A 12,190-nucleotide genomic window follows, 5' to 3' on the forward strand; every position below is an offset into this window, starting at 1 on the left:
TTAAGGTCACGTCAAAATTAAAAACTACGGAAGCCCGTATGTCACATAACTATATCCTACTGTACAGGTATATGACGACGGCAGCTGCAGCAGATTAAACACAGAGCCCTTTTCAAAAACTTTTCGGGCCCACCACGTCGTAATTCTATGCTATACGTTCACAGTAAAGGTACTGTGGGCAGTGTTCCATTGTAGTAGCCGGCGATCTCGCTGAACAACATACGGGAGGCCCGTCCCATGCCATACACAGCAGCTGGGATAGAGTGTCCTGCTCAAGGAAGAAACAATACAGCACATATCGGTACGTTTCTCATTTTCCTGAGAAACTTTTAAAAACACTGGGACATAGAAAGGAAAACGTGATACAGATTTCTGCAAAATCTTTAAATATTTTTTGATGATGAAACACCAGAGTAAAGTTTTATCCTGATTGCAACACTGATAAAATACAAACAAATACCAATATAAATAAATTTATTTAGGGTGGTGTCGCCCAGGCTTTATTTTCACGACAATCCTGTGATTTCTTTGAATTAACTTCAGTGATCTTTTGAAGTTTTCTGTTTAAAAAATGATTTTTTTTTTCATTGACGTCTCACTTTTCGTATCTTCGCATAGTTGATTATAGTCCTTTAGTAAGCAAAGGCAATGCCATCTAATAACATAAAATTCTCCTAACGCCAACTCCTGAACTTTATATCTGTCAACAATACCTTTATTTGTTCCGATACACAGATGTAAAATCATGTTTATATTTAACTCCTAACTTTGAAAATAAAAAATATTTCATCGAGAACACATTTACGTAGATATAATAGTCTCTCCATTTTCTTTGATAACGGTGTCAGTCTCTGTATCATTTGGCGCGAGTTTCCGGTTCCGGTCCCCCTTGTACCAGCTGAGGAGTTCCTCGAGTGTCTGTGGTAACTCCCTTCCATTGGTTTCCGGTAGCATCAGCATTCCTACAGTAACAAGAAGGGAACCCACACCGAATATCACCCCCGGCCCCCAGAACACTTGCCGAGCCTGTGTGGTGGGAAAACAAAACCTGATATTCAATAGCTGAAAGATTAATGTAAGGAATTTTGTCCAACATCTCACTTTCAAATTTTTGAAGCAATTTAAAAGAAGGTTAAAATCATCGGGATTTTGTCCTTATTTTTTTTAATCCTCACACTTTTAAAATTACTTAATCAGGGTCAAAAGGAGAACCAATCAGATCAGTTCTAAGTTAAGTAGAAAATGTCTGTCCCTGCTACTATGTGACCTGTGACCTTTCAACCTTTAACCTGATGCCAACTTGTTTGATGTTATGACACTCCGTGAGTAAATATGCAGAACATTAACTCGAAACGGGACGGATGGAATGGGACGGACAGACGGAAGGAACGACGAAAAGACGGACGGACATGGATGACAGTACAACAACACACCAGTAAATCCGCATATGGTGATAACATCCCTCCGAACCGAGCTGCAGCAGACGCGGCGCCTAGTCCAGCGTTCCTGAAAATAAAATACTGTATCTAACAAGATTTAAACATATTCCTATGTGCCCGATTATCCCTGTCGGAATGAAGTAAGACACCTGTGGTATTGGTAATATTGCTGTACAGATAGCATCAAAATAACGATTAACTGTGCTAAGGTGAAATTCAGAATCCGCAAAAAAATGTACGCTCGGACACTGTATGATTAATTAAATAATTCCAGTTATGCTGAATTGGAAAACAAAGGCATACGAGATTTACCTGAGATTTGTGGGGTAAATATACCTGAGATTGGTTGGGTAAATTTACCAGAGATTTGTGGATAGATTTACCAGAGATTTGTGGGATAAATTTACCTAAGATTGGTTGGGTAAATTTATCTGAGATTTGTTGGGAAAATTTACCTGAGATTTGTAGATAGATTTACCTGAGATTTGTGGGATAAATTTACCTGAGATTGGTTGGGTAAATTTACCTGAGATTGGTTGGGTAAATTTACCTGAGATTTGTGGGATAAATTTACCAGAGATTTGTTGGGTAAATTTACCTGAGATTTGTGGATAAATTTACCTGAGATTTGTTGGGTAAATTTACCTGAGATTTGTTGGGTAAATTTACCTCAGATTGGTTGGGCAAATTTACCTGAGATTTGTTGGGTAAATTTACCTGAGATTTGTTGGGTAAATTTACCTGAGGTTTGTTGGGTAAATTTACCTGAAATTTGTGGATAAATTTACCTGAGATTTGTTGGGTAAATTTACCTGAGGTTTGTTGGGTAAATTTACCTGAGATTTGTGGGATATATCTCTGGAGTGTAGAGGCCCATTGTTGTCCAGGACGCAGTGATGGCAAACTTTCCCAGGAAATTAAACGTAATAGAACAGATATTGGCGACTCCTGTGTCATCTGAACACAAAGTTACATGTTATTTATACAATATGTCAGAATATGTTGAATGACCAATAAAATCTGTGTACGTAAATATTGCTTACATTGCGTATACAAAAATATCAAAACAAGGAATACATATTCATCTTTATAAACAGGGCGGTTGTTTCGAATAACTTTGATTAAAGTTTTATAATCATAGAATCGTTCCCAAGTTGTTTCCCCTTTCAAATGTGAAATGATTCCGTCCTTCAGACAATTGTTAAACCTTATAACAGGTAAATGGATCCAAAGACAAACAGTGTTATACAATCTGGTTTCGAAAAAGTCATATCATGATAACAATTAGCATTTCATACCTTGAAATCATAAAGCAAAAATGAAAGCGCCACTTTTTCGTAAATTCCGTAAATGTTTACGTCACTTCCGGTGTTAGAGACAAACCTTTTGGGAGCTTCATGACAACAGAAAGAATAAGAGCGACTCCGGCGAAAGAGTGGAAGATGATGGACGTCTTCTTTCTCCCAATCCTACAAAAATATTGTTAAAAAATCACAGGGAGAACTTGATGGCCACCATTGTTTGATCTTCATTTCTTCTTGAAAAGTTGATTTTTTTTATCTTCTATTTTCCTCTTCCTCTCATTTGATTTAATCATACAAATTTGAGAATTCCTTGCAATAATTAGGTTTTATAATCCTCGTCTGTCAGTATTTTGTTTACATAACAGTCTCTAAATCAAAAGGTGACAACAAGGGACAAATGAAAACATAGAAAAAATATTTGAGAAAAAAATCATATACTACTTCTCAAGAAATAGCGAAAGTAAACTTTCAATGTCAGAATCCAAAATGGCCGGCTATAGTGTTTCTCCGAATGGAAAGAAAATTGGATGAGTAATTTCAGTGTCGGCCATGTTGTTATTCGTGTCAGTCCGAAAGTAGGACAAAACACAACTAGGGACCAAAGGGAATCAACATATAAAATTTGAAAAAAAAATATCCATGTAGTGCTTCCCCAGAAACAGCGGTGACAAGAATTGTCAAAGGATTCACGAACGGACGACGGACGACATGTCATGGACACGTGGCGATTTGATATCAGAAGATGTTAGGCTACGAAAAAGATTGCCAAATGTAGACGGAGATTCTTTATTATCAAAAGGAGAATGGGAGCAAATGTGTTACGAAAGTGATTCTTTAACATCAAAAGAACAATAAAAGCAGATGTGTTCCGGAAGTGTTTTACGTCACATGCTTCATCATCAACCCCTGCCATGGAAATCTACACAAATCTTAGAAATATCATGTACTCATAAAGAGTGATGATAACAAGTAAACCATCGGGCATACGGACAAATCGACACATCTTTGTTCTTTTTTGAGTAGAAATAAAAAAGAACAAAAACAAAAACAAAAATCCGATTGGGATCATGATGATTAAGTAACCTTCTTTGTCTTTTATTATAACTTGCTTTTCTCCGTCGTAACAGGAAATGATTTTTTCATTGAAAATATATTTCTAAAACTACCAAAACAAGAAAGGTCCATGACATGTAAATAAATAACAGAAAACAAACCTCCTCTCGACATATTTTTTAGACCTTACTAACAAACAAGGAAAAACAAAAACCTGGGTAGTTGATACATAAATCAATAAATAAGTAGATATCAATAAATAAATAGATAAAAAAATTATCTGAAACGATAAAGTGTATAAAAGTAAATGAAATGATAATCTTAGATGGCTAATTAGCTTACCTGTTAATGAGTAGCCAGACCACCACCCCTGCTGGTATCTCCAAGGCTGCGTTGATGAGGAAGTTGATATACCGGTCTGTTGATAAAGTTACGGACGAGAGATACAGACCATAATATGTCAGACTGTTGATAAACCTGCCGACATCAAAGCATTTCTATTAGTCGACATAAATGTAAGAAACATTTCTATTGGCCGATATAAGTAAGCATTGTAGATAGATATACATCCCGCAGGGTTCTATCTTGGGTCTTTTTTATTTCTAGTGTACATTAATGATATTTCCGATTTACTGATTTCTACCTCTAGGCTTTTTGCCGATGACACTTCCCTTCTACATACATCTTCTTCTTGTCGTCAATTAGAAATTGCTTTAAATCGAGATCTTGAGTCACTAAGTAAATGGGCAAAAACTTGGTTAGTAGATTTTAATGCTAAAAAAACTAGTGTTCTGTTTATATCTAACGCCCTTGACCTAGATGGAAATTTTGATCTTTATTTTGGCGAAGAGTTACTGAATTTTAGCGAATGTCATCGTCACCTGGGAGTAGTGTTAAATGCGAAAGGTAACTGGGGGGATCACATAATGTCTATACACAAATCTGTCACGAAGAAAATAAATATACTTAGAACACTAAAAAAATTTGTTGAATAGGGAAACTTTGTTAAAAATGTACTATTCGTTTATCTTGCCTATCTTTGATTACTGTTGTGAGTTCTGGGACGGGTGTACTATTCAAGAATGTGAGATGTTAGAAAAGTGTCAGCGTGTAGCAGCCCGTATTATCACTGGTCTCCCATCCTATGCTACCAACCATTCTCTGTATTATGAAACAGGATTAGAGCTACTTTCAGAGAGGAGAAATAGAAGAAAACTTCAGTTATTATACAAAATGAAAAATGGCATTACTCCTGATTTTCTAAACATAATTCTTCCTAATGTTATTCATGAATCTGTTAGATACCAATTAAGAAATAACAATGATTTCATCATACCTAATTTCAGACAATCGTCTACCATTTCATCCTTTCTTCCATCTACGCGTCGTTCCTGGAACAACCTCGAGTTAGCCACTAGGTCCTTAGAATCTTTTGCACATTTTAAAAAAGCTACATCACGTAAAGTTACTTCTGCTCCTAGCTACTTTGGATTTGGCGATCGTAAAATTAATATAATTCACACTAAATTAAGGTATAATTGCAGCCCACTCAATTACGATCTATTTAGGGTAAATATTGTTGATAGTCCTTTCTGTTCATGTGGGTTTCCTTGTGAAAATGCCTATCACTTCTTCTTGGAATGTCCGCCCTATAGACACCAGAGACTTGTTATGTTTCAGGGTTTGAACCTAGATATTGAAGTCGATGTAGACTTATTATTGTCGGGTAATCCTGATTTACCATTGCAAAATAACATTGATATTTTCAGACGGGTACACAAATTTATAAAAACCAGCAATAGATTTCAATAGATTTATATGAAAGAGAATATTTCATTAATTTCTCTCTCTCTCTCTCTCTCTCTCTCTCTCTCTCTCTCTCTCTCTCTCTTGTTAAAATAAGTTATTATTTATTATACTAATTTTGTTATCCAGTTAAGCCATATTTGTATTCTTTGTACATATTTGCGGAGAGGGCTTAAATAATGTTGTAATAACTTGTGCCCGATCCTCTTGTCTATGTTATTTTGGCAATAAATATGTTTAAACTAAACTAAAGATAGACATCCACCCCCTCATAATTATCGTCTGTTCGAAATCAATTAAGGGCTTAATGGATTAAAGATTTCACGTGATATTTTACAAACTGTTTATTTCAAAAGTGGCTTAGGGTTACCTTTAACCTTTAACCTTGACCAATGACCACCAAAGTATAATAAGATTTATTAGACCTTGGTCGGTTGATGCTATCGTGTGAATTAGAACTAAATTTATTCTAGTGTTTATGAAATAACTTTACACAAGTTTATCACGGACGGAGGGACGGACGGACTGACGGAAGGACGCACAGACAAAGTGATTACTGCCACAGAAGGGGCCATAGTAAGCGTTTTCCAACTTTTGACAGCTATTTCGGTTGGTGTTGATTCCTATAACGTCCATTAAAATTACAGTATTTCTCAGTGAACATGGACTAGATTGTGTTTTATCGATAATTTTTACACTCATGTAAATACACATGTTTTCCTTCTAAGTTTGAAATAATAACATTTGTAGCCATGTGTTTACTCACACCTAGTTTATGTATGTGATCATTGAATGACTGAATGAATGGTGAAAGAGAGAAGATTAAATGTGATGAAATGAAAATGAATAAATAAAATATGTGAAAGAGATCCACGTCGTCATTTTTTTTATGATTTTACGTTAAATATTTTCTTCATTTTTTTTTAAAATCAGATATTATCGACATACTGTCTTATCAAACGGGATTGTTCAATTAGACTTGGTGTCCTTGAGAAACAAGTTTCAGAACTTACCAAGTATACCACGTGATCAAAATATACCCAAAGTATAACACGTGATTAAAACTTACCAAGTATACCACGTGATCAGTGAGTTCCTGAGAAGCAGTTTATGTTTAAAGATATCCAGGATGGTGTATTTTTCTGCTCTTTTTTCATTCGACACTTCATCATTGCTTCGATCTAAGACGTTGTGCGCATGACCATTAGTAGTTTCCGGTTCCTTTTGATATATCAGTGGTGCTTCCCCATTACCAAACTCAGAATTTTTTCCATGTTCCGATTGCTTATTTCCAATTCTAACTTCCGCTTCAAGTTGAAACAATGACCGCTCCTTTTTACTTCCGTCATGAAATTCATTTCGCTCGTCGTGTCCTACTTCCGTTTCATTTTGAAGTAAAGATGTCTCCCCTGGGTCCGTGACGGACAGTGTTTTGAGGTCTCCGCCCCCATCTAACATACAGAGTGCTTTATAGGGATCTAGTTTGTTCCTCTTGGCGATATTCTTAATCATCTTCATTGCTTGTCGTCGTTTATTATTCGCTATCAACCATCTCAGTGATTCGTCGGCAATCCTGATTAAAAATAACGATAATGATTAAAAATAAATAGATAAATAGGAAAAAAATGAATAAAAATGAAAAGGAAAGTTACAATATAGATTTACGTAAAATCACGAAAATCACAAAATCAGAGCGAAATCCCATTAAAATCTATCAAACTTGCCACACACGTAAAACCAAAGCAGGAATGAAAAATATTCATCTTATATGGACGATAAATTAGATTTTCGTTTTATTTCACAACTCAATTTCATTTCAAATCAATGCACTTTTGAAATCGATTTGTTAAAGAATGAATGAAACTATAACACGGAAAAGTTTCTCAGCAAAATTAGTCACTCGTTTCGAAATCGTTGTTTCCATTTTTTCTTGTTTTTTTTTTTTTGTTTTTTGTTAATGACGTTTAATTTCACCAGGTGATGATTGCCTAAAATCGAACTGAACAGGTGGTGTGAGAGTAAACTTGTTCGAGAAGTCTTTACCAATGGGCGAATACACAGTGAAATGCGAGGGCTGCACAAGCTAGTTGCAAGATCCGCCACGAGAAGTTCCGAAGGACAAAAGCATATCCGGCAAAGAAAAGTGCTGCGATCGCCCAATATAAACCAGCAACGGCGGCAATGGCGCCACGATTCTCTAAGGGGAACATCTCGATACACAATGCATACATAGATAAACCAAGACCCTGAAATAAAAGAAGATCATTGCCTATTATAATGGTGTCTTTGCGTTCCTATGGGAACATCCCTGTACCAAAAACATACACAGAATTTCATAAGAGAGAGAGAGAGAGAGAGAGAGAGAGAGAGAGAGAGAGAGAGAGAGAGAGAGAGAGAGAGAGAGAGAGAGAGAGAGAGAGAGAGAGAGAGAGAGAGAGAGAGAGAGAGAGAGAGAGAGAGAGAGAGAGAGAGAGAGAGAGAGAGAGAGAGAGAGAGAGAGAGAGAGAGAGAGAGAGAGAGAGAGAGAGAGAGAGAGAGAGAGGTTTGAGTTAAGTATATATTGCTGAGTGGTTTGACATATTTTTACATTATTCATAAACTTAATTTCGAGAAATACAGATATTTGAAATTTCAAAGTTCGTAATAAACGTTTTCAATTTTACCTGCTGTATGAAACCCGTGATAATCCTTAAGATGTTGAATACAAGAAGGTTTGGCGAGAAGGCGGTCCCCGTCAGAACAGCAGTTAAGGGAATGAAAGTGACCAGAAAAACTGTCTTCCTTCCATATCTATAAAACATATTGTGGTTAGATCAATTTTCGAGGTATTCTAATGTTGATGAGCTCTTCGCAATTCGCTGATGAGATAACACGATATTAGGATGAATTTTTTCGGGATAGGTCATTTGAAAGCTGAACGAGGCTTGTAAAACAATGATATCTGACTATTCATGAAGAAGTTATTAGATATATCAACATAATTGGTTTATAACAACTTACCGGTCGGAAAGCGTGGTAAAAATTGTTGCTCCAAGCGCCTGACCGACCATGATCAGTGTCGTGGTGAGGCCCCCAAGTCCCTGTTTGTCACAGACGAGATCCCACTGTGTGATTTAGACGGTTCAGTGATATCAGTTTTTTTTTGTTTTCGATTTATTTTTAAAAAATCTAGTATTGAACAGCATTGGTGATAGGAGATGGCAATGGAAAAGACGGGGTCTAACAATGGTTTAACAATTACAGACTGTTATAGACAAAGTGATCTACTTGAGAAGTATTTCCGTTTCTTTGTACGAAGTTGGGCGTGTTTGATGCTCGTTATCGATTGGATTTCTTCCTGTATACCTTGTTCTCATTTGAGAACATGAAAGTTTACATGGAGGGTGTCGTCGAAGAAGCAGAAGGCGCTTTCTCTTCTTTCTCTTCTGGAACACCTGGATTTATTCTCCTGGTACGTTTTCAGGAGTCTCCGTGTAAATATTTTTTGTTCATATTTTGCCATAGTTTTATTAATTTTGAGTTTGGATGCGGATTATGTTGACATGTTGGTATTTTTCTTAATTTTGTTACGTTTCAAGGAATAACGTGACAGAGAAACCTTTCATCACCGACATGCTGCCTTTATCAAGCATCGGAGTTATACCCCTTGCAACGTATGTTGTTGGTTACCAGGTTGCAATGTAATTTCGAGTGTGATCTATTATCCTAAATCGTACCAACCAATCACTGCCATGCTTCAAACGACAACGCATGCGCAGATACTCTAGAAAGAGAAATATTCCTTGATCGAACCCGCCCAGTATAAACGCCATTAGTTAATAATATTCGGACATCTTCGAGCTTTTCCGGCAAACGCCGTAAACAGCTGTCAAATGAGAGTAGCGGGGGTATTACTCTATTAAAGGTCACTTACTTCGCTGACAAAAGAATATTCCTTTGTTGTCTCGTAACTATAGCCTTGTAAACAGGAAGTAGTAACCGGTGTCCAACTACTGTTGCTCTGGTTACTGCTGATGGTCAGCTCACACTGACCGTAATTGATGACGTAATCCGAGTCATTTCCCCCCGGAATTCCGAGTCTATATTCCTGCAGAGGCTTAGACAGCTCGGCACATTTGTGAGGGGGAGTGTATCCTAAGAAAAAAAAAACTGACGATCACCGCACTCACCAGAAATCAGAGAGATCACAGATAATAAAGAAAATTACAACAATCAAAATAATAATGATTGTTAGAAAGAAAAATATGTTATTTGCCAATCTTAATCTTTTGGTTTATAATTAAATCTCGTGGTTACGTGGTCGTTATTAAATCAAAGCTTATTTAAAGCAGAGATGTTCTGAAAGGAAGGTACAGAATGCGCATGCTCCGAGTTGACCTGACATCATCCACATGAAAATGATCTGGGCGGAAGTGACGTAATTGATACAAGTTTATATCTAATATGACGAGTATTGAATTCTAACGCAAAATATTTGGGAATGTATCAGTAGATAATAAGAATGAAGAATGTTTTTGTCTCCCAGAATGCAATGCGGTGATGTACAAAAGTACTGTACAGCAATGCATCACGGGAAAAATTGGCCTAACGAGGACTTACCGATAAATATAACGATGAATAAGGGAATGGCCACCGGGAGATAGGAGACGAAAAGATAAAGAAGTTGTAACACTTGGTACCTTCCCCAAGGTTTCAGTTCTCGTTGTATATCATCCACGTCGACGTACATCGTTGTCCGTTCGTCCAACACAACTTTGAAACGCTTCGCTATATAATAATTTAATCGTATTGCGCGTAGTTCTGCCCTTTCGTTCTCAAAAACGAAAAATCAGTGTATTTTTTTAGTCCAGTAATAACTGTGGCAGCAGCTATTTTCAATTCTTTGTCCCCTTGTCCGTTCATTGAGAAAAAATCAAATTCGTCCGTACGTCCGACTTTTCATACAGATAGCCATTTTCAAGTATCTGTTAAAATATTCCGTATCTGGTTTGTAGTCTATGAATTTTGCAGTATTTGTCTATCTATTTGTCTGGTCGTCCTCATTCTTTATCACTTCCAATATGATTGTTAGATTTTGATTTTTCCTCCCAAATTTCTATGGACAATTTATCCAAACTGCGTTCATATGCCAATAACTTGTTCTCTTTTCTCCAAAATATATCGCTGAATCAAAGCTGTCCTCACGGATTAACTGGTCGTCAAAGACCAGTTCACTTTAGACGTCCACTCAACTTCCACTTCGTTGTGTCTAGTTAACAACCCTTCCTTCGTTCTTTTACACTTCAACGTACCACGGGTTTTAACACATAAATCACCATTACACAACCCGCATAGAAAACGTACAGACTTGGAATTTATTCATGTAGATATATATGGTTATACACATTTTATTTCGATAACGAATTCAAACTCACATACCCTCCTACTTACATTTGTGCTTGAGAATATATACTGAAAGATTTGTCCCTGGATGTCTGACCTAGATAAATAATAAAATTGACCTATTTCTAGCACAATCATTGACGATGACCTCCGAGCATATACAAAAAATATGTCGCAAAATCCAGACAAAAAATGATTTATTGAAGAATCGAATCCAATGTGGAAAGGACATTATGTAGTAAATTCTAAAATCGTATTATATTTTCTTTTGCCTCATTTTTCCATTGTACCAGCCAGAGTACTTCCGAATGGCGTGGTCAATAGGTCAGGTGTTTGCATTTTAAGTAAGCGACCGTGGTTCGATTCCCTGACCGGATGTGAAAAGGTCAAGGCCACCTGCCTGATCATGTGGGTTTTCCCCAAGTACTCTGGTTCCTGCCAACAGATTAATCCAACGAGAGCTTAAATCGAAGCCAGTCTGAGTGATAAAGTCATTATACCTTGTTTCTACTAAATTTACTTTAAAAGTCAAAATAAATTTGCATTTAAAGTAATAAATCGGATCAATAATGATATAATACAGCCACAAAGCTGACGTTGTAATAGATATAACTCCGATATCTCGATATCTGCGGCCAAAGCTTAGTCTACGATACAGGGTACAATAAAAGGTGTGTGGCCCGATCTACAGGGTACATTACAAGGTGTGTGGCTCGATCTACAGGGTACATTACAAGGTGTGTGGCCCGATCTACAGGGTACAATAAAAGGTGTGTGGCCCGATCTACAGGGTACATTACAAGGTGTGTGGCCCGATCTACAGGGTACAATAAAAGGTGTGTGGCTCGATCTACAGGGTACATTACAAGGTGTGTGGCCCGATCTACAGGGTACAATACAAGGTGTGTGGCCTGATCTACAGGGTACAATACAAGGTGTGTGGCCTGATCTACAGGGTACAATACAAGGTGTGTGGCCCGATCTACAGGGTACAATACAAGGTGTGTGGCCCGATCTACAGGGTACAATACAAGGTGTGTGGCTCGATCTACAGGGTACATTACAAGGTGTGTGGCCCGATCTACAGGGTACAATACAAGGTGTTTGGCCCGATCTACAGGGTACAATACAAGGGGTGTGGCCCGATCTACAGGGTACAATACAAGGTGTGTGGCCCGATCTACAGGGTACAATACAAGGTGTGTG

The 12,190-nt window shown here is 37.2% G+C and overlaps 1 protein-coding gene across 1 annotated transcript; it reads right to left on the bottom strand.

The window, feature by feature from the left end:
- Positions 1-801: 801 nt before the first annotated feature.
- On the bottom strand, positions 802-10,331 carry LOC132555822 (solute carrier family 22 member 16-like). The gene is made up of 11 exons (XM_060220182.1): positions 10,202-10,331; positions 9,516-9,736; positions 8,603-8,706; positions 8,266-8,392; positions 7,646-7,848; positions 6,672-7,175; positions 4,139-4,273; positions 2,823-2,908; positions 2,276-2,396; positions 1,434-1,506; positions 802-1,026 (listed from the first exon to the last, which is right to left on the bottom strand). The coding sequence occupies exons 1-11, from the start codon at positions 10,329-10,331 to the stop codon at positions 802-804; spliced, it is 1,929 nt and encodes a 642-aa protein (XP_060076165.1).
- Positions 10,332-12,190: the final 1,859 nt, after the last annotated feature.

The sequence above is a fragment of the Ylistrum balloti genome, unplaced genomic scaffold (assembly GCF_031769215.1).
Source record: "Ylistrum balloti isolate Yb309-2 unplaced genomic scaffold, AGI_CSIRO_Ybal_v1 Utg370518, whole genome shotgun sequence".
Classification (NCBI taxonomy): Eukaryota; Metazoa; Mollusca; class Bivalvia; order Pectinida; family Pectinidae; genus Ylistrum; species Ylistrum balloti.

Excerpts from the sequence above, each read along its gene's own strand:
- LOC132555822 (XM_060220182.1), bottom strand. The coding sequence starts at position 10,331 with ATGTACGTCGACGTGGATGATATACAACGAGAACTGAAACCTTGGGGA. Across the intron at positions 9,737-10,201 it reads ATTCATCGTTATATTTATCG|GATACACTCCCCCTCACAAA; the intron begins GTAAGTCCTCGT and ends TTTTTTTCTTAG. Across the intron at positions 1,027-1,433 it reads CACCATATGCGGATTTACTG|GCTCGGCAAGTGTTCTGGGG; the intron begins GTGTGTTGTTGT and ends CCCACCACACAG.